Source organism: Myotis nattereri (assembly GCF_964212035.1).
Source record: "Myotis nattereri genome assembly, chromosome: 3".
Lineage (NCBI taxonomy): Eukaryota > Metazoa > Chordata > Mammalia > Chiroptera > Vespertilionidae > Myotis > Myotis nattereri.
Window position 1 is genome coordinate 205,031,592 of NC_138077.1, and position 23,510 is coordinate 205,055,101.

Below are 23,510 nucleotides of genomic sequence, written 5' to 3' on the forward strand. Positions count from 1 at the left end.
GACATCAGGTCGGGAAGGAGGGAGGCAGTTTACTCCCCCTGGACTGCAGGCCACACCCTCCCTCACATCACTTTGGGAGAACACTTCCTGAAGTATTTTCTGATTAACTTGGATTAAAAGAAAAATAAACCTAAACACGTTCCTGAGTTGCAGATCATTTACAAACTATCCTGTATAATAACGTATCTGTTTGAAAATGAAAGAGAATTAAAGGAAACTTGTCATTCTGCATTTCTAACAATTAATCTAAACCACTTCATAAACAATTTCAGTAAAACTCACCCCAAAGGTTAAGGGAAGATCCCAGGGTCACAGAACTCTTTTGTTTTCAGAACAAATCAAACCATACCTAAAAGGTTTTCCCTGATCTATTCTCCACCCTAAAACTCAACCTTTTAATCACAGAACATGAGTGGCTTCACTGAACTTTCATAAAATAAAACACATCACTAACAAAATGTTGACAGAAAAAGAGGCGGCCTGAGGACACTAACTCCGAGGGTGCGCCCCTGGGTGGGTCCTGTGGGTGGTCCTAAGGCCCGCCTCCTGGGAAGCCAGGGCGCAGCACGCCACTTCCACTCGCTTCTTACGACTCCCGCAGGCAGCGGTGTCAGATGTTGAGAGCAGCGAAGGTCTTCACCAAGGTGACCTGCTCGCCGGCCTCCGCTCCGCTCCTGTCCCCGTGGCTGCTCCTGCTCTCCAGCGCTTTCAGCCGGTGCCGCTCCTCCTGCCGCTTCTTCTTCTCCAGGCGCTGCTGCTCTCGGCGCTGCTTGTTTGTGACCTGAACGAGAAGGTGCTGGGTGAGGTCTGCGGAAGGAGGTGGGGGGCTGACAGGCAAACAGCACAGCCGCCTTTCAACAAGACAGAACAGAGAAAACCCACCTGCCAGACCAAACAGGATGTGCTTTCCATTACTGCTCAAATCTCCATTTCAATGTATAGCCCCTTGCTGAGCTAGCAAACACAATCAATCCCATGCTCCCCATAAACCAATTCAAAATGACCTAAAAAACATGAACCCTGGTCCAACAAAAGACAACCCGCAAACAGGCCACCAGTCACCTTCCTCTGCAGTTAACGCTCAGGTGATCCTAACTCACTCCGCATTTTTGCCTCTGCCTGTAGCGTTTTACCTCATGCTGCATTCTGAGCTCAGAACTTCTTGTGAAAGTCCTGAAAATGGTGTCATATATTACCTGTGGGCATGGAGGGAGGAAGATGCACAACTTCTTGACCATTTACCAAGAAGCCTTTAAAATTTTCAAATATCCATGCCCCCTAACCTGTCAAACCCTCTTCTGGGACTCTAGCCAAGAAAGCAATGCAAAATACAGATTCATACAAACAAACTATGCAAGTGTTCACTGCAGGTGACGGTATTCATAAAAATGGGGTGTGATGGCGTGAATTCCCGTGGAAAGCAGCCATCCACACAGTGGCGTTAGGTGGGAAGGGCTGGATGTGTCCCCAGAGTACAATTCCAGCATGCACTTCCTTCATCATCACTGCGGACACCAAACAGGACAAACGAGATCTTCATTCCGTTTCCTGCTACTCCTTTATGCACTCCCCACAGTTCCTACAATTACTACTTTATAAATTGAAAGGAAAGGACACACTAAAATGAGCTCCACGTTCCCACCACTGCCACCAAATGACAGCAGCCCACCCTTGGCCCTTGCAACGCCTTCCATACCTTCGGGAGGTGGTTTTTATTCGCTTTGTTTTCTTCACTAGGGCTGGCCTGCGCCTTAGTGTTTTCAGTCCTGCCTTCGTTTAAGCCCTGATTTCCAAAGATTCTGGAGCCACTGCCACCCTCCTCCCATAAAGCACCACGCTGCTTCAGCACTCGGCCACTGGACTCGAGGTTCTCCTCTGCATCTTCCAAAGAAAGACATGTTATTAAAACTGAGAACCCAAGAGTTACACAACTCGATTCTTGTTAAGTGACTCCAAAAGTACCTGGGTCCCTCGTTCACTGCCATATGGAGAGCAAGTTTCCTAATACCAAGTCAATACAGCAGGGAACACGAGGGAAAATATCGGTAAAATTTGGAAGGTAAGTTTAACAGTAACCTGCTGGCCAACCTTGCCATCAGCTTCCCACCAGCAGACTGTTTTGTTTCATTAGACAAACCACTTCTTAATAGAAATGTTTAGGGGGAAATTTTTCATTTGCAGCCAAAAATAAAACAGGCTCTAAAGACGTGCCATACAGTAGAGGAGCCACTAGCTACATGTGACCATTTAAGTTAAATTTAAAATTTAATTCTTCAGTCTCAGCCAATGTCAAATACACAACATACTAGACAGCACAGACACTGAACAGTGCTGTTTTAAAGTCACAAAGACCAAGTTATCTATTGCTTTCTTAAAAGGCACAGCATATATATAAAGTGGATAATAAAATGCCCCATCACATAGAAAACTATGCCAGGAACAGTATCTGGCACATAATAAGTCTTGAAATCATTTTATTAAATATGTTTTTATTGATTTGGGAGTAAGGGAGAGAGAGAAAGAGAAACATCAACGATGAGAGAGAATCATTGATCGGCTGCCTCCTGCACACCCCACACTGGGATCGAGCCCACAACCCGGGTATGTGCCCTGACTGGGAATCAAACTGTGAGCTCCTATTCATAGGTCGATGCTAAACCACTGAGCCACACTGGCCGGGCTGGAAATCATTTTAAACAAATGATTTGAAAAAACAGTTAAGACATCACATCTTTTTGCTTTCCTCTGTGTCACAAAATTGAACTCAGTTCAACTGAAAATAATTCTGAATTAGCACCAGTTGGCAGATGTTAGCAATCTAAATATTTCCATTAGAAAAATAAGGTATTTTTCTCTCCGTTCAATTTTAATTATCAGTTTGATTTTATGAAGGAATCTTATTTCTAAAAGGATAAAGTCTTCCCTGACACTCTCCATCCCACCATCCCTCCAAAACTGGGTTAGGTGGCCTTTTCAAGCATTCCCCTAGCAGTCTCCACCACCTTCATCCCCATCCCCACCCCAAACTACACTCTCCCAGATGCAGGACAAGAACCTAGTAAAGTGCTGAATGAGTGAGGGAAAGGACAGAATAATTACTATCTGTGACTTGATTCAACATCAATACTTGAAAAATCACCAATAATGATCAAAAATCACCAATACAATCATTTTGAAAGCTTATAAATATCAATCATGGACTTACTATTTCTTTTCCCCTGGTTCATCTGAAGCATGGCAATTATTGCAGATTCAATATTATAATTTTCAGCTTCCAGGTTCTGGACTATCAAATTAAAATCCTATCCAAGAAACAAAGAAACACTTCAAGACTCTAGGAACACTTTCCTCTCTCTCTCTCTATTTCAATAACTTGGTAAACAAAATAATGTAATAATGAGGATTAAGACAAGGTTTCAAGACCTTTTCCATTTAGAAAATGTCAATTTTCAATAATGTTGGTCATGTGAAAAACCAATTAATATAAATTAATTCCCTTTTAAAATGCTTTTACTTGTACAAACATGAATCAGAAAAAAATAAATCCACATACTTCCTTAGGATTTTGAGCAGTATTGGGTAAAGTCTAGCAAACAGGAGAGAAATGAATGAACAGCTCTCATTAAGTCATATCACACCACCTCATCAAACTACAAATAGCATATGGACCTGTTTTGGCCCATCAGGTGTTGGCATGCTAATGGTGCTACAAAACTAGCAGGGGAACTAGACACAGCAACGCTTGCTTATAAACCAGGGCCACTGCGTGACAGAAATACTAACTGAAACGCCAGTCGCATTGCAAACTTTCTGAACTGCATCTTCCACCTCATCTCGCAGGTCATCTTCAAAGTCGACTCCCTTTGTCTTGACCTTTTCTCTTTTATTTGATTCATCTTGATGAAGCATCTGAAACTATAAAAGGAATATTCAGAGTTATCACCATGCAACTCTTGCAAACTATGTTCAGAATCTTCAACATAGGAAAACACTCTAATATAAAAAACATTCACATATATAGGGGGGAAATTCCAGAAACAATCTTAAAAGCTATGATTAGGCTAAATTTCATCCAGATAGTGCCTGAAGCCAATTCTAGACAGCAGGGCTGCATCTCTAATGGCTGAAGGGCATTTCCCCAAACCTGAAAAGGATGATTGTTTGCTGCCAGACAGCTAAGGGCCAGCCGTGGGCAAACTACGGCCCGCAGGCCGGATCCGGCCCGTTCGAAATGAATAAAGCTAAAAAAAAAAAAGACCGTACCCTTTTATGTAATGATGTTTACTTTGAATTTATATTAGTTCACACAAACACTCCATCCATGCTTTTGTCCCAGCCCTCCGGTCCAGTTTAAGAACCCATTGTGGTCCTCGAGTCAAAAAGTTTGCCCACCCCTGGCTAAGGGCATCTCAATCTACATATTACTGCCCCCTGCTGGCCAAACACCTGAACAGCTGAAGGCAGTTTCACCAAAACCTGATAATCTGACAATGGACTGTGTATACAGAAACTCTACCCTTTGATGTGTATATCTCTACCTTGCCTTAGGACAAATTGTGTTAATAAAAAGCAAGGGGTCCTGAGACGAGGAGAATTTAGCTCCTTTTAGCTAAGCTCCTCTGACCCCCAAATGCCTTTCAAAATTATACTGTCTCTGGACTCTATTAAGTTACACACAGCCCTTCTCCAGATTGCTGAACCCTTCTAGATGCTGGATCAAGAACCCCGGCAGATAGTTCAGCCAGTCTACAATAGAAGTATTAGAGAGAACGGCCCATGGCCCATGATGCGGTAGGAAGTGTTCAGTAAGAATGGCATTAGCACTCCTTCGGTTTCCAGATGCCTACGTTTTGGCCATGGCTGCTGATTTCCAGAGGCATGAGCCTAGCAACAGAAGTGATCCTCTGCCCCAGCACCTGCAGCAGGACAGCGCGTCTCGAAGAAACAGGCATACGCCTCTCAGCTGGCTCCCTAGGCCCTTTGTGAGCATCAGCAAGCTCTGAATTCCTGTCCCAGCTGGACAGTCACAGTGGCATGGCTCATCTAACCTCATGTGTACACCATCACACTCACAGGAACCTGTCAATCCAAACTCTAACACCACAAAGAGCAGTCCCCTAGGATCCATGCAGCCTTTGCAGCCTATGCCTAAACCAGAAGAGCCAAAAGCATCCCTCTCAGCTGCTCAGTCCCTGCTCCTTCTGCTTGCTATTAATGCAGGAGACAGGAAAAGGGCAAGGACCTTTCTATTTTCTGCATGTGAAAGTGTAAGTGCCGGATAGAGTGCTAATAAAAAGCAACTCATTATAAAAGCATATTCTAACAATTTGGCAATGTGTATCAGGAGTCTTTGAAATTTATCCAAAGAACTAATGTCAAGCACAGAAAGGACTTACATAAAAGTGCTCATCAAATTGCCAAACAATGGTGAATAACTGACAACAAGCTAACAGGTTCATGGTGTGGGTGTGGCTAAATAACCACGGTAAGTCGACAGAATGATGCCTCATGCCCACTAAAGTAAGGAACACACCACTACCATTATTATTTAACAATGTACAGGAGGCATTAGTCAATGCAATTAGCCAAAAAAAAAAAAATTAGAAGTATCAAATTAACACATTGTTTGCGGGTAGTTTTTATCGCGCGCTAACAGGTGGCGCGGGCCATTTTTGCTAATTTTTTGCGCAAATGGCCACGTTCAGTAAAATTACGATAACTTTAGTTTACGTATTTATACGTTACCCGCATTCTACCGCTAGTCTATAAAAAACGTATTAATACGTGTCCCGCGCTCTACTACACTGGTAGAACGTATAAATACGTAAAACGTGTAAACACGTTTCCCGCATACAATGTGTTAAAAAGGAAGAATAAAAGTTATCACTATTGGCAGATGATAATTCTGTATTTAAAAGAAAAACTACTACAAACAAAAAGAATTCTAACAAATCATGTATTTTATAAGAATCTAATATCCAGAATATATAAAGAACTCTTACAACTCAACAACAACGAAAGTACAAATAACCCAATTACAATATGGGCAAAGGACTTGACTAGGCATTTCTCCAAAGATACAAATGGTCAAGAAGCACATGGAAAGATGCTCAACATCATTAGCCATTAAGGAAATGCAAATCCAAACCATAGGTACCGCTTCACACCTGCAGGATGGCCGTAATTTTAAAAGAAAGAAAAAAGTAAGTATTGGTGGAGATGTGCAAAAAGTGGAACCCTCAGAACAGTGCTAGTGGGAATGTAAACTAGTGCAGCCACTGTGAAAAACGGGTGGCAGTTCCTCACAGAGTTAACACAGAATTATCTATCTTATGACCAGCGAGTCCACTCCTAGTATAAACCCAAAAGATTAAAAACAGGCACTCAAACAACTTTATACATAATATTCATAGCAGAGTAGTGTTAATATCTTCCAGTACCCGCCCCCACCCCCCCCCCCCCCCCCCGACGCCTCCACCCCTGAGATCTGTCGTTCTGTTCCATGTATCCACGCCTGTGGACCTATTTTGTCTGTCAGTTTATTTTGTTCATTAGATTCCACATATAAGTGAGATCATGTGATACTTGTCTTTCTCCAACTGGCTTATTTCGCTTAGCATAATCATCTCCAGGTCCAGAAGCATGGATTAATTTTAAAACTAAAAGTAATTTAAAATTTTTATATAAATTCTATCCATGGAATCAGAACTATCAGCTACTAGGGAAAGCAAAAAAAATGGCAAGTAATTTTATCTGTCACTCTCACCTGAGCTAAAAAAGTAAAAACAAATCAAACCCACACAGATTCTTAAAGGCAATTTTCCATAAAAACATCACTGGTTTTTAGCTCCAGGCACCCGGCCCTCAACCTGGTTCCTTCTGAGCTGAGAATACAGAACCCGGAGGCCTCCCTCACATCAGTCTGGAGATGAGCAGGAGCTTCCGAGTTGTCATTGATCCTCCGAACGCTGTCATAGTGCTCGCCATATCGATATGCGATGTGTAACTCCCGCACGCTGCTTTTATCTGTACCGCGAATCTGGAAGCAAAAGAAAGGAGATGCCAGTGAGGATTTGGTCGGTGTCAACTCATGGAGAGAAATGCTACCTAGGAAGCCCAGTCTACAGGCTCGATGTGAAATGACTTGGGAATAAGACTGGGTATGCCCAGAGCCACTTCTGACTTATCTTTCTCCCGCCCATGCATGCATGCTTCAATGTGCTTAGTATGGAACTATATGGAAATAAATTCACATGGAAACACACATTCAACAAGCAGGGAAGACTCACAGTGAAGTTAAACTGGCTAAAGTTTCAGGGCATCAGTACCTCTCCAGGTGCACAGGCCCCTTACAAGAGGGAAGGCCTACGGGCACAGCCAATTTGCTGGGCTTAAAGTGCAAACTTGGAGGCCCTCTTTGAGAAAAAACATACAAGATTGCAAATAGAGAAATGCCACAGCCCTTCCCAGGACCTAGAAAGGAGGCCATAACAATGAGGGGCCTTCCACTTATGCTTCATTACTTCATAATAAGCGTGCCCCTGTCGTTCCAACAAAAATAGCATTTTCCATTACCCACATGCTGAGAAACACAAACTCAAATCTCCCACTTACATCAAGTTCAAAACAGTATTATTTAAAGTCAAGTGGTACTACTTCCTTGTACAGCCCTGGAGGCACTACTCACAAGATATTCTATGTGAACAGCACCCCTGGGCCACTCCCCAGCAAGAACAGTACTCCCCAGAGTCATGTCATAAGGTTCAGCCTGGGTGTACCCACCAAACACTCCCCCTGACAGAAACTCTAAAGTGATTCTGAATCTGTTGTTTAGAAAGCAGCAACTACCTCTTTGTTAAAACTCTAAAATGTTAGCACTTCCTTCTTGTTTTTTCCTGAAAGTCAGGCACTACTGCTCATTTTAACACTAGTTGTGGTCTAACAGCACAGCAAGAACCATGGAACAACCAGGAACCACAAGCGACCAGAAGCTAGAACCGTGAAGTTTTCTCCAGGTAAACCATTTAGGTCTCAAAGTACAGACGGTCTGCTTTTCACATGTACAAAATAGAGACAGCATCATTTATCTCCCAGGGAGAGTACTGGGAAAGGAAACTCGTTATTAGAATATCTGAATGACATAATCTCTAAATTACTTATATATTTAAGTAATACTACTACATACGCATTATGAATAGAAAAAAAAAATAGGAAGAATGGTCACCAAATAGTTGACTGCAATTTTCATGAGTAGGGAGATTACAGAGGACTTTCACTTTCTACATCACACCTATCTATACTGTTCACAGAAGCATAGATTCCATTTGTAACCAGGAAAGAAATGTAGGGTTCATATCTCCACTGTTGTATGAGCCTACCCATTTCAATGCAAGAGTTCTTACCCATGACAGTAGCAATCAAAACAATTTCAATTCTTAACTTTCATAAGATGCTTCATTGGGGTGAAGGGATATGGGGGCAGGGGAGAGCCAGTGGATAGTTCCATTATACAAGAAATACATTTATTTTAAAAACATATACTTTCAATGTTTAGCAATCCATGAAAGAAAACTCTACAGTAATGTATTTTTAAACATTCTAACTCTGCAGAATTATCTTCCACGACTTAGATAATTAAGAAACTAATATAAAGTTATCAATGGAGAAAAAGCAGGCTATGGTTACTGAGTTGGCACGGAGAACTTTCCTGCAAGAGTGGGTCACTATGCTGTATATTCAAATTATTTTGATGACTTCTGCTGAACAGTAATAATTTAATGACAAAACACTGGGACAATGAAGAAGGTAACTCTTGGCTCACAGACCATCCTCAGAGAACACCTCACTAAAAACATATCTCTCCCTGGTGTCAGTACATCCGACAACACTGCCCCAAAGGACACACACACACACATCATTTCCCTCCCAGTAAAATCCCTCACCAACCCATGGAATATCTCATTTATTTTGCTTTAATTTTATTAAAAGGACATTATGCCAAACACAAAGGCTATATACAGCCATTTAGATAACATTCTGGAAAAGCAAAACTGTAAGAGACCAATCAGATTAATGGTTACTGGGGTTGAGGACATGGGGAGGGGACTAGTGACTCAAAAGGGCATAAGGAAACTTTCAGGGGTAATGGAACTATTCTATGTGTTGTCAGTGGTGATGGTTACATGACTATTTTGTAAAAAAAAAAAAAAAAAAAAAAGTATGCCTAAGAAGGGTTAATTTTGCTCTATGACAATTATATCTCTATAAACTCCACTTTATTTTTAATGAGCAAAGACTATGAATAAACAACTTACAAAGGAAAACATATGCTGGTGGTCTATGAAAAAGTGAGAAAAAAGGCCACAGTTGCCTTTATAATAATATATATATATAAGTGTATGTGTACATAGACATGTCTGTATGTGTGTAGATATGTTTAAAAGGTGTATAAAACACTGTGATACATATCTTTCCATATGAATATATTTTTTTTTAAAATTTTATTGATTTTTTACAGAGAGGAAGGGAGAGGGATAGAGAGTTAGAAACATCGATGAGAGAGAAACACCGATCAGCTGCCTCCTGCACATCTCCCACTGGGAATGCGCCCGCAACCAAGGCACATGCCCTTGACCGGAATCGAAGCCGGGACCTTTCAGTCCGCAGGCCGACGCTCTATCCACTGAGCCAAACCGGTCTCGGCCCATATGAATATTTTTATAGCTAAGAGTATATGTGAATGACAGGGATACACACTAAAATGTTAACAGTAATCATCTCTAGGGAATGTTACTCTGGCTGATTTTTATTTGCCTTTGTTAGTTTTTCTGAATTCTCAAATTTTTCTACATTTAGTATGTTTTACCTAATTAAAAAAAAAGTTAGACCCAGAGGGCAATGGAGAGGGAGGACTGATAGAAATCACACACCCAGTCTGCAGGAGGCGAGCTACAAAGCACAGAAAGCACTCCGAACGAAAGGAGGAAGAGCAGGGGGTGGCCTGTACATACTTTCTCCTCAACCTGTGACCTTCCAAACAAAATGTGTGGTCTGATGGATTGGGAGCCAGGCTAATTTAGGATGCCAAAGGTAAAGAGAGTTGAGTGGACAGCTAGTTCACTCAGTGCCACCTACAGCACAAACTGAACATTTACTGTACGATCTCATCTGCTGTAGAAAACCACTGGGACCAAAGCCACAGCTGAGCAGACCAGAGAGAAATGGAGCTTGACATCCTAGGCCAGTGGTCGGCAAACTGCGGCCCCTTGAGTGTGGCTCTTCCACAAAATACCACGTGTGGGGGCACACATACAGTGCAATTGAAACTTTGTGGCCACACTCAAGGGGCCAAAGAGCCGCATGTGGCTCGCGAGCCGCAGTTTGCCGACCACTGTCCTAGGCCATGAAATAAATTTTGTTGTTCTGAACATCCTTTTTAGCAATGGTTAGTACAGTAAATTTGGTTTCTGGGTCCCTCCACCTAAAAAACACAAACATACCTGAGGGACTAGGCATACTTCAAAACTAAATTTGTATGTACTAGTCTTTTAAAACCTCGCTTAGATATTTTACAGAATTATAGACAGTATTTCCACATTAGGCTCTCTGCCCCAAACTACCCAGTTAAGTGACTGTTGAATAATGTTTCTGGCATTTAAAGGTTTCTGAATTATACTCCAGACTCCATGTGAACTTGGCACAGGGTACTCCCAAGCCACCAAACGCTTCTGGTCTTTGGTTAGGCTCACAATCCAAGTTACCCTGTTCAATAGCACAGGTCATGCCTCATCGTCTTAGGACATCCTAAAAGCTAAGTTATAATGAAGAGCTTCAGATAAACTCTTGTTTTGTTTTTGTTAATCCTCACCCAAGTATATTTTTTCCATTGAGTTTTAGAGAAAGAAGAAGAGAGGGAGGGAGGAGGACAAAGAGAGAGAGAAAAAAACATTGATGTGAGAGAGACACACAAATTGGTTGCCTCCCACATGCGCCCCAACCGGGGCCAGGGATTGAACCTGCAAACCACGTAACAAGCCCTTCACTGGGAATTGAACCCACGACCTTTCAGTGTGTGGGCTGACCCACTAACCACTTTAGCAAAACTGGCCAGGGCCAGATTAACTCTTGAATAGGTGACCTACCTGCCACAAAGGGGCATTAAGTTGATGAATCACCACATTCAATTGATGATTTCTTGCAAAGGCTACAATTGCATCATTGCCAGCAAATGTACCAGGCTTTGCCAAACTGGCCACTGCATGGAAATAGGAGAGAGAAAAACATGAGGTCTTCATAATGGAAAAATCCAAACGCAAATATGTTTTAGTACTTAGTTCCAAATAATGAGAAGCAAGGGTAGACATCTAAAAAGTCTATTCGCATTGTCAGAGTCTAGGAACTCAGATGTTTGAGCATATGCACAGTGCTACTCACAAGGGCACCAACCATTCTAAAGAAAGGATTCGTTTAGTTACTCTTTCAACAACTATTTGCTGAATATTTCCTATAAGCCTCACTCTATAAAAGACCCGGAAATTTAATAAGCAGTGATTATAACAGTTTGCAATAATGAATTCATATTATGTGTCAAGCACTGTGCTACTCTGCATGGATTATCACTTTTACTAGTAATCCTCAAAACAATCCTCTGGCAGGCATTATCATGCACACCATCTTAGAGATGAGGCACAGAGTAAGGTCACAATACCAGGCATCCTGACTCCAAGATCTTGGCTTTTGGCGACTCCATTACACAGCCTGTCAGTTTGCCCTTCAGAAGTTTATAACCAATGAGGGCAAGCAAGAAAACAGGCGCTACTGAAGCATATAACTGCTATAGGAAAGGATGTATGGTAAAGAATCTGGCCTTGCCCAAAGAAAGGTCTCACCTTTATCCCTGGCTCCTGAGAGATAACCTCTAAACCAGCGGTTCTCAACCTGTGGGTTGCAACCCCTTTGGGGGTCAAATGACCCTTTCACAGGGGTCGCCTAAGACCATCGGAAAACACATATGTATAATTACATATTGTATTTGTGATTAATCACTATGCTTTAATTATGTTCAATTTGTGACAATGAAATTGGGGGTAACCACAACATGAACTGTATTACAGGGTTGCGGCATTAGGAAGGTTGAGAACCACTGCTCTAAACCCTTCAAATTTCCCAAGTGATAGGAATGTCTTTGTTATTCACCGTGGGCTCCTAGGCCACACCTGACAGTTTAAGTTAATGAGGTGACTCTCTGACCATTCGATGTCAGCCAGATCTGGAAACTGGGGAGCTAGGCAATCAATCAAACCCACACCATGAAATGCCAATAAAAACTCTGGACACCAAAGTTCAGGTGAGCTTCGTGGCTGACAATACTCTATCACACATGGATGCCAGGAGGAGGATGCATCCTGAGGACAAGAAAAGCTTTGTGTTTGGAACCTTCCCACTCTGCCCTTTGGCTAATTTTGACCTATAACCTTGCCATATAATAAACTATACCTGTGAGTATAAGGGCCTTCAGTGAGTTCTGTGAGTCCTTATAGCAAATCATTGAGCCTGAGAGCTGTTCAGGAAACCCCAAACTTAATTGGTGTCAGAAGTGAGGGAAGTCTTGGGAAAGACTGTGCCCTAAAACCTTTCAGCTTGGCTAACTCCAGGTCTGGGAGCGTAAGCCAGTTTGGTAGTGGGGAGGGGGTGGTAAGGTGTATCAGATAAGCTTCTTGACTTAGACAACTAAGCTAATTCCCAAATGACAGGAGACAGAAGAGAAATGATGTTCCAAGCAGAGGAGAGAGAGGAGAGATGAGTGGGGTAGATACATGAGTCTGTGGACTATACAGTTTTGCAGAAATTTAGAATGCTAAGACAGCAGGGTGGGAGGTGAGAATAGAGAAATAAGAAAATCACAGATAGCAAAGGGCTCAAGAGTTTGGCCTTTATCCTGACTGAGGTCAATGGGGAGCAGCCAATGGGTTGTAGATAGGGGAAAGATTTATTTTTAGGTCACTACTCCAGCTGCAAAAAAAACCCAAACTGAATGGGTCAAGTAGCAATGAGACAAGCTAAAAAAGTATTGAAGAAATCTAGGCTAATGACCATCAGAGGCCTGATTTTACAAGATGGTAGCAGGGAGAGAAAAGATATCAAGGTAGAGGTAACGAGACTTAATGAATGACTGGGTACGAGAAGGGAGGGAGAGGAGCATTAAGAACATTGAGGATTGTGATCTGGATATTTGTACAATTGGAGAAAACATGTTGCTGCTTCTCCAAAGCCAGTCTAAAGGAAAAGAATAATTCTAAAATATACAGCCAGATGCAGGGTAACCATGTCCTGAAAAGTTAAGCGAGCCATTCATTTATTCATTCAACAAACATCTTAGGAGTGCCTCCCATTACCAGGTTGGGGAAGAGACACAGTCCCTGCCCTCAAGAATCTCAGTGAAACAAGGTAGACAGACGTTAAAAACGCGTCACTATGATACGAGGGATAATGTAATAAGCCTAGTCTTCACCTGGCACACAAACATAATGTGCAGACATCTAGGTTTCTTTCCACTTCTGCCAGGGCAGTCAGACCCACTCCTCGCTTTAAAGCTCAAATTCTTTATGAAGCACCAACCAGCGATCAGGAACACACAGTGACATTTCAAGAAAACAACTGCCCATTGTACATCTAAGTGACTACCACACTGGACACAAGCCCCTTACCCAGTCATACCTCCAAATCAACCACTTCAAGATGTTCAAAGAGGAATTCCAAGTCACAAACTAAAAGCTCACTTCATCAAAAATATTTTAATTGGACCAATGACACAATTCATTGTATTGAGCTAAACTACAAAACATGCCCCGTATACCCGCATTTAATTTGTAAACTGCTGACCATCTGGTAAACTGTACCTATGTGCTAGACAAAAAGTGATCAGAGAGAGGGACCATTAACTCAGTGAATACTATCAACAACTCAGTGGGAGTTTTGTTGCTGTGCCTAGTGAATGAGTTCTTCCCTTCTGAGTTATGAATCACTGATAGCTCCACCCCGCGCCCCCCCCCCCCCCCCAATGACTTCCTCCTATGGCCCTCTACCTAGCCATTCCCCAACAGAATCTTCAGAATCACTTTTGCCTCCTCTCTCCACCTCCAGTGAGTCCTGTCAATTATACTCCCAGTTGTATCTTGGTCTGGACCCTGCTCATCATGCCCAGCAGCTGCCTTTTGGAGACCCTCTCACTCTTCCATCCGCCCGGCCGATGCAGACAGCTCCTAGCTCACCTCCCTTCTCAGCTTCTCTCCCTGTTCTTTCTGGACATGGTTCCCAGAGTTAGCACTCTAACACACGGGGAATATTCTCTCTCTTTCCTGATAACAGACAGATAAGACTGAACTCTGTGATAAAAATGTTATTGTAAAACATAAATATATCAGCACCTAGCACAGAACATCCTCAGTAAATAATTGTCAAATTAAAGTTTAAAAGTTCCTATGTACTTTCTCACTAGATTTGTGCCTATAAGGAACTAATTAAAATCACTAAATAATTTGCCTCAAAGAAAACAGGTTGTGTTTGGGGTTTGGGTGAGAAATTAAAATGACTTCATTAATTTTTCTGGTTAAAAAGTAATACAGGATCATTTAAAATCCGAAATATCTATAGAAGATACTTTAAAATATGCACAGACCCATCATCCCCAGATGACAAACAGTTAAGAACTTATTTTAACTATATCATTCAATCTTCATCAAAAAAGCCTATAATAGGTGCTAGTATTATCTCCCCTTTACAGAAGTTTAAAGGGAGTAAAAAATAAGTGGAGCCAAGAATAAACAATCATAAAATGTTAGTACCTTTCTAGAATTTTTCTAGTATGCGTCTCTGTGTGTATACCTTTTAAAAATAGGATCAATCTATTTTACAGCCTGCTTCCCCCGCCACACCAATTGAATAAGAAGTCATGAACAGCTTTTCAAGTCAATAAACATCAATCATCATTGTTATTAAGGGCATACTCATCTAAGCCTATTGAATCCCAACTGCCTAGCACGTTGCCTATTACAGAGCAGACAAATAATATTTGTTGAATACATGCCATAGTTTATGTAACCAAATCCCTGGCTGGGAGGGTGGGGGATGCTGATGGATTTAGTTACCAATGTATTATTCCTGGAGGATCCAGTGTCCCACGGGGAACCTACCATGCTTCTCAAAGGGAATGTCATCTTCTACAAAGGGTTCAAAATCTTCCCGCTGCTTGATCATGTAGTCTACGGTCTCTTGTCGGTGCTGGAGATGATTTCGTGAGTGTCCCTCCAACTGATCACCAAGAGCTCTGAACAGGCAATTACTATCAAAACAAAAATGTTGGTCACAACCTTTTAAAAATTAATTTGGTTCATGGAAAACAACAATGCTTCATGCCAGGCCATCCATGGAAATCCTCCACGCAGAGACAAGAGAAAGCCTTAATCTGACACTCCATGATTCTTCCCAGATACTGAGGGAGAGCAGTAGGGCACATGTCTAACTACATTACCTCCATAAGAGGCACAAACAAGAACTCTATTCCCTAGTTACCAGCTGGCCGACTCAGGAAAGTCATTAAACATCCCTGGGCCTCAGCTGCTTCCACAAGTGAGGCTGGTGACACACTAACCACCTGAAGACAGGGTCCAGACACTACAGGCCATTTCTCAAGGGCTCTGATTCCCATATGCTCTTCCAAAATGATAAAGCGTATCTACTGCCTCTTTCCTGAAACAAGTTTCACTCTAGCTGCCCAGCTGACTAGTCATTCACCTAGCAGAGTCCCCAAAAGGTAGTAATTTGCCAAACTCCCAACACAAACAACTGAACTCAGCATCCTGTCTAAGTCTAAAGAACACAGTGGAGAAACCATGAAAGGTACTTGGCCCATGAATGCATAGGCATACTACACCATGACACTTCCCTCTTCCTGGGCTCACTTCTCACCCAGGGAGCCGCAATGCTCCTGTGAGTCCTGCTCAATGGAAACTTTCAACACAATTTTCACTTCGTTTTGTCTCTAAAATTAAAATGCTGGCAATAAACTTTAAGATTTATCATTACTTTCAAACCCCTCAAAGGTTCCTAAAATTCCAAACTATATCACAAACACAGAGCCCAGATACTCAGAAACAAACAAAATCTGGTATCCTTAAAACTAAGGAAATAAAAAATTCTGAAGCCAAACAGTTGCCCAGTTTCACAGCAAACTGTTTCCTCTTCCAAATGAAAACCCATACACTCTAATTACAAAATATATGCTTACCACTTCCAGAAGGACTTTCAGACGCAAATGCATACGAGAAAGGAGTTTTTGTTTTTCAATTCAGAAAAATGAACTTTCAATAGAAAGTTATACAGAGGCAGGCATCTCTTCAAAAGTGTAAGGATTCATACTATTTTTTTTTTTTTGCAAGGGGAGGAGGAAATATTTAAAGATGACAGATTCTATAAACTGAAAACCAAGAAGCTTTGCATCAATCTGAGGCAAGATTCTAGAAGGGACTGGAACACAGCAGTTGTATACTAGATGAGGTGTCTTGTTGCTGAAATCTAACAATGGCAGTCTTTGTTCAACCATGGGGGAGGGGGAAGAAGGCTAATGAATAAAGCGTTCTCAATTTTAAGCTTTTCTCTCAAACTTTTCTTAAACCTTTAGGTCTATTCTTTAATCTAGCTTAAAAGGTGTCACTTAGCCCAAAACTGTGTATTTAGTTCTTTAATATTTAATATATCAAAATGCATAATGTTTTACAAAAGTAACATGCTTTCTAAGTACTTTTAGTAACATGGGCACATGTTCTCCATATAAGCCAAAAAAGTAGGTATAAAACTACATTGCATGAGCTCAAATGTGTTCATGTGCACACTACACACAAATGTATGCAAAGAAAATTAAACATCTCTTACAATGTGCCAGGCACTGCTGAAACACTTTACAGGTATTGAAAGTGCTTAATCTTCACAACGCTGAGCTAGGTACTATCCCCCTAGGGCAGGGGTTCTCAACCTTCCTAATGCTGCGACCCTTTAATACAGTTCCTCATGTTGTGGTGACCCCCAACCATAAAATTATTTCCATTGCTACTTCATAACTGTAATTTTGCTGCTGTTATGAATCGTAATGTAAATATCTGATATGCAGGATGTATTTTCATTGTTACAAATTGAACATAACTAAAGCATAGTGATTCATTACAAAACAATATGTAATTATATATGTGTTTTCCGATGGTCTTAGGCGATCCCTGTGAAAGGGTCGTTCGACCCCCAAAGGGGTCGCGACCCACAGGTTGAGAACCGCTGCCCTAGGGTAACCCGCTCAAGGTCACATAACTGGTATGTAGTGGATCAGAATTCAAACCCAGCCACCAAAATGTCAGCTGTAGTTACCCCTAGGTAATAGAATTACAAATAAATGTTAAATTATATATTATTTTAATATACCTTTCTATATTCACCGAACTTTCCTGAGATCACTCAAAACAGTCAAAATTTAAAATCAAGATAGACAAATCACTTCCTTTTCTGACAGCTGCAAGGTGAGGACACAGGAAATGTGAACAATCACTACAGGAAACTGAGTTCCCTTAGGGCAGCGATGGCGAACCTTTTGAGCTCGGCGTGTCAGCATTTTGAAAAACCCTAACTTAACTCTGGTGCCGTGTCACATATAGAAATTTTTGATACTTGCAACCAGAGTAAAACAAAGACTTATATTTTTGATATTTATTTTATATATTTAAATGCCATTTAACAAAGAAAATCAACCAAAAAAGGAGTTGATGGGTCATAGGTTCGCCATCACTGCCTTAGGGAGCCCGCAGAGAGCGCGCTGAGAACAGTGTCCTTGCTCAAAGGACCTCTCGGAAGATCCCACCGTTTGCTGAGTCCACGCCCTCACCCACACACCACAGCAGGCTTCTAAACCCCACACTACTGACTTATGGGGATAATTCTTTGCTGTGGGGGCTGTCCTGTTAACTGCAGAATGTTTATTAGGAGTATCCTTGGCCTCTACCAACCAGTAGCACCACCACCATCACCTTCCTCCTTGCCAGATGTGACAAACAAAAATGTCTCCAGACATTGCCAAACGTTCGCCCAGGACCAAAATCATCCCCACTTAAGAACGACTGTGCTACAGGGATATATACATATACATATACATATACATATACATATACATATACATATACATATACATATACATATATAAAGGTCTTGTATTTGAGTTCACAAAACAACCAAGTACACAAAGTGGTAAGGGTTTTAAGGGCTTGATAATTTAGCATGGGCCACTCTTGTAAGATAGACATCAAAAAAATTAATGGGCTCCTACGCTGCAGTAATACTAGTCCATGTGCAGAAAAAGGAGGGGGACAGGTTCCATTCTTTGAGATCAACTAGAATATTGGGTACCATTCTAGTTACTGCATTTTAAGAGACATGTTCAGATAAAATTATGTGGTTCTAAAATGCGTAAGAAGAAGAACATACACAATGACTAATGTTTAGGCTAAAGAAGGCTGGTCTAGAATCTAGACTCTAATCATAAGTGGCTTCTAATTATGACTGCACGCAAGAATCACCTGTGGACCTTTTCAAAAATCGTCAGTAACCAGGCTGCACTGCCCGAGATTCTGGTGTTGCTGATCTAGGGGAGAGCCCAGGCACTGTATTTTTTCCAAAGTTCCCCAGGTGATTCTATTGTGCCACCAGGCTGACAACCACTGTGCCTGAAACAAAAGCTGAGGCTGCTGCACCGGCGATGCAGGTAACTAATAGACAGGCAAGATGGCGCGTAAATGCCCTTCCATCACCAAGATCCTACAGTGCTAAAAACAAAATAAAAAATAAAACAACTTGTTTTGGGACAGAGATAAATGGCTTAAATTAGTGATTCTTCAATGTTTTAATTTTAGAACACTACTAATTAGTTATGTAATTTACGCTACACTTAGTAAGATGTAACTGGATAGAGCTCAGAGAGATGCTAATGTTGTTTGTACTGCCTGATCCAATTAGAGGTTCTTTTCACCCTATAGCCAATGATGTTTTTCAGGACAACATCCAAGTTAAAATGTCTCTTTTGTTTTGAAATTGAATCCAATTAATGTGGGTCCACCTTCAAACAACATAACAAATCTGAAGGTGGCCCATGATGCATTACAAAACCCCGTAAATAGCTCTCTAATTAATCTCTGCTAAACTGACTAAACTAACGGAAACATGAGACTCGGAGGATACCAGCTAATTTATCCCCAAGGACCCGGAGGTTCCAGAGTGCCACGATACCACACCATCAACAATGAACATGCCTGCAGAGCAAGATGCTCTCTCAGGCTACTCAATGTTGTCATCAGACCGGAATGGAAAGACAGAAGAGTGAAGAATGTCAACCATTTCTTATGTTACCAAAACTTTATTATATTTCACCAAAGAGTACTCAATAAATGTTAGTAAAAGAATATGCTGATACCTGCCAACCCGTCACATACAAAGGAAACACCATCCACTGCAGGGATAAAACCTATCACATCCCCAAACACACAATTCTAATGAGGGGAGTCCACCTCATGTACCCACGGGAAGAATCTGTTAGCCTCGTGGAGCCCACAGAAGAGGAATTGTCGTTTTACCTAACACTGTCCAAAGAATAAAGACCTTGGAAGTGAAAACAAGCATTCCAGTCAAGTTGGCCTCTAGCCTCTGCACCTCACTGACCCTGACTTCTACCCTTGTATCCTACACTCCTGTCATCCTAAACAACTTGTCAATCGCTGGTGCCTTTACAGTTGTTACTCCTCAGCCTGGAAAGTTCTCTTGGCATATTCCTATTGATCCTTCATGACCGGTCTGTACGTGACCTCCTCTGAGAGGCATCTAGCAGAGCACAGGTTTCAATGAGAATTTCTGAATGAAGCCTCCCTGACCACTTCAGGGAGTGTTAGCCGCTTCCTTCTCAATAGTGCCACGATAATCAATCACTATTAAGAATACAATCAACTTTATCTTAATTATTTACATAATCCATTCTCAGAGTGTGGCCCAGCTTAAGGGTGTGGGGAAAAGTGCCTCTGAGACCCTTTCAGGGATTCCGTGAGTTCAAAACCAAGATGTTATTTATCTTTTTCACTCTCGGTCTCTCCCAAGCGTACAGTGGAGTTTTCCAGAGGCTGTCCGATAAATGAGGTTATCACTCTGACAGCCAATGGAATGTTTGTGTATTCTTGGTTTAAAATTTTCTCTTACTTTCTAATATAGTAAATATTGCCAGCTGTAACCCACATCAACAAAAGCTCTCTGGAGTCCCCGGTCATTTTTAAGAGTGTAAAGGTCCCAAGGCCAAAATGTTGGAGACCCGCTATTATGTTTCTCTCTTCCGAGGCTATGAGCTCCTTAAGTATCTCAGTCATCAGTGTATTCCCAGCTCCTTGCTTAACCGATGTTTGCTGAACTAACTGAAGCATGCTCTCTCTGGTGGCTGGTGGTGAGGGGGAGATAGCACCCCCAACGTTTCCCACAGCATCAGGAAACTCCTTCAAGACTTTACAACTCCCTGTGGCGTGATTTCTAAGCAACCTTCTGTTGAGTACTTCCGTTTCCTTGGCACCCTAACATTGAGAATACCATGCCCAGCAGAGCAAACACAAGCAAGCCAATCCTTTGCAAGGAGTAGCCCCACCCCAAACCCCCTGTATTCAACTGGTACTTGGCTGTAGAGAGCAGTGCCTTTTTGCTTGTGAGTTTGATTAAAATAAGTAAGGCCCTGAATTGTTAAAAATAAATAAATAAAAATAAATACATAAAAATTTAAAAAAAAAACTTCATATCTGACCAAAATCAAGGTACTAGGACACTAGGTGAAAAGCAAGACCCAGCAAAGCAAGTCGTTAGCTGTAGTGACTCCACTAAGGAAATGCCCCTTTGAGAGGCGCCGCTGAGGGTCTCGCTGGCCTCCCTCGCTGCTGCTATTATTCATTCATTCGTTCACCAAACATGCACTGAATGCCTCTGTGTCCTGGGCACTGCCCTAGGTGGTGGTGAATACAATGTAATCAAACGAAACCCAACTAGCCTGAAGCACTGAGAACACTAGGAACCACGGGAAAGGGACATCGGAGCCAGTTCATCAACAGGAGCCACTGTAACCGCCCTCCGCCCCTCTCCCCTGCCTCCCCTTTTCCTTCTCCCATCCACGCTCCTGCTTCCACACCCCCCCCCTTCCTGAGCCCTGTTTCCTTCCTTTCTGCCCTCCTACCCATTTATTTACCCCGCGTCCCCTAAAAAGGCTGGACCTAGACTCCAGTCCGATCCGCAAGGAAGCTTGGCTTGCAGGGAAGAAACTGAAGCCCATGGGAGAATTAGAGACGTTGGCTTCGGCGACAACGGGCGCTCACAGAACTACTTTCCCAAACGGGCGAGGTGAGGACTCAAAGCGCTGCACCCAGGGACCACGCCTCCACGTGTCCTGGCGGCTGCTCGCTCCCATCCCTGCAGAAACCAGCTGAAATGTCACCTTTCAGAGGCCTTCCCGGGCACCGACCGACAGGAGACCTGCCCCGGTATTCGATCTGGACTGCCTGCCAGCCTCCCCACGGCCTCCCCACGGCCTCCGCCACGAGCGGGGTGGTGGGGGGGGGGGTACCGGAGGTCTCCGGGGAGCGGCCTCGCCGCCTCGCCCGCCGCGGGACCCCCTGCCCCGGGGAGCGGCCGGCGCCCGGGCCGCCCGAATGAGTGGGTGGACGAGAGCGGGCGACGGTCGCCAAGCCCGGGGCGTCCCCCGGCGCCGCCTCCCGCGCTCCCGGGCCCGCCTCACCCGTCCCCCGGCACCTCCCGCAGCTTCAGCCCCAGGGCCTGCAGCTGGTTGGCGAAGCTCACGAACTCCTCCTCGCCGCCGCCGGACTCCGGCCGGTTCCGCCGCTCCTTGGCCAGGGCCCGGCGCGCCGCCCGCTCGTCCCGCTTGCGCTCGGCCTCGGCTTTCCGGCTGCCGCTGCCCGGCCGGCTCTTGGCCGCCTGCTTTCGGGACATGGCCTCGGCCCCGCGGCCCGCAGCGGCGGGAGGAACAGCCGCAGGACCGCGGGGCGGCAGCGCAGGTGCACGGAAAGGGACGCGGAGCGGACGACGCGGCCGCCGCGTCTGCGCCGACACCGGGCATCCAGGTCACGTGGCAGGGCCCCGCCCCCTTCGCGCAGGTGGAGGGTCGGCGCCATAGAGAGCTCCCCCTGGGAGGGCTAGAGAGGCGCCCATCCTTGTTTGCTCCGCGCTTCCCCCTAGCGGCGGGTGGTCTTCCAAGTGAGGAGCCAGTGAGTCCAGAGAACAAATGAAAAAGTCGAGAGGAAGGGTAGATGAAGGGAGAGTGAGAGGTGAGAATAGCGGCAAAAGTGAGGAAAGAAAAGACACGAACACTTTTAACTCTAGCTGTGAGCCTGCAGTTGGGGTAGACGTTTTCACATGACTCATTCTTGTTTAACTGTCCCAAATTACAGGAAACTGAGAGGTTAACTATGTTCAAGATCGCACAGCTCAGATGCAGAGCTTTTCCCTGATTCCAAAGCCATTCGCTTTGTTGATTTAACCTGCCCTTCTCAACCTCTACTGTCCCTCATAATTCAAGGGAGAGGTACTCTTCATTCCAGCATAGGTTTGCCCAGACCTGTGGGTAAGGGTCTTCCTGAGACACAGGAGTTGCCGTTTTAAAACCGGGACAGTCCCTGGTATACCAGGACAGTTGGTCATCCTATTCTACACCCACCTACTCTGGAAGCTGACTCCATCAGCAATCCCTTCTGCTCCCTCATCTCCGCTCCTCTTCGGCAATAGCTCCCACTTCTTCAGTTTCAATTAACATCTGTATTTATCTTTGACTAGAGGCCCAGTGCATGAAATTCATGCACTTGAGGGGGGCGTCCCTCAGCCTGGCCTGTGCCCTCTCGCAGTCCGGGAGCCCTGGGGGGGATGTCTGACTGACGGCTTAGTGGGCCTAAGCCGTCAGTCGGACATCCTTAGCATTGCCACGGAGGCAGGAGAGGCTCCCACCACTGCCACTGTGCTGGACAGCAGTGAGTCCAGCTTCTGGCTGAGCAGCATACCCCTGTGGGAGCACACTGACCACCAGGGGGCAGCTCCTGCATTGAGTGTCTGCCCCTGGTGGTCAGTGTGCATCGTAGTGACCCGTCATTCCACCATTCGGTCATTTGCATATTAGCCTTTTATTATATAGGATGTGTAAAGAACTCTCATTTCAGGCCTGTGCTGGTGCCAGATGTAATACTAAAGCAAGGAGACATAACAGCTGCCCTCAGGAAGCCCAGATTCTACTGGGACACAGGCAAGGACACAGCAATTACAATAATAATACTCCATGACAAATGCTGTCAAGGAGGAGGCACAGGGTGCTGTGAGGAAAAGTGGAGTGAAAAATGCAAAAAGGGCCCGGCGGTGGTTCAGTGGTTGAGCATTAACCTAAGAACCAGGAGGTCACGGTT

General features: G+C 43.6%; 1 protein-coding gene across 2 annotated transcripts; it reads right to left on the minus strand.

Annotated features, from left to right (window-relative positions):
• Positions 1 to 359: 359 nt before the first annotated feature.
• On the minus strand, positions 360 to 22,053 carry OTUD3 (OTU deubiquitinase 3; the record flags this gene model as incomplete). Of its 2 annotated transcripts, XM_081086457.1 has the most annotated exons (8): positions 470 to 781; positions 1,697 to 1,881; positions 3,206 to 3,302; positions 3,784 to 3,915; positions 6,917 to 7,039; positions 11,142 to 11,254; positions 15,192 to 15,340; positions 21,842 to 22,053. In XM_081086457.1, the coding sequence occupies 8 exons, from the start codon at positions 22,051 to 22,053 to the stop codon at positions 611 to 613; spliced, it is 1,182 nt and encodes a 393-aa protein (XP_080942583.1). In that variant the 3' UTR covers positions 470 to 610. The 2 variants fall into 2 exon arrangements, with proteins under 2 accessions (XP_080942584.1, XP_080942583.1); XM_081086458.1 differs by lacking the exon at positions 1,697 to 1,881 and having other exon boundaries at positions 360 to 781; positions 3,829 to 3,915.
• Positions 22,054 to 23,510: the final 1,457 nt, after the last annotated feature.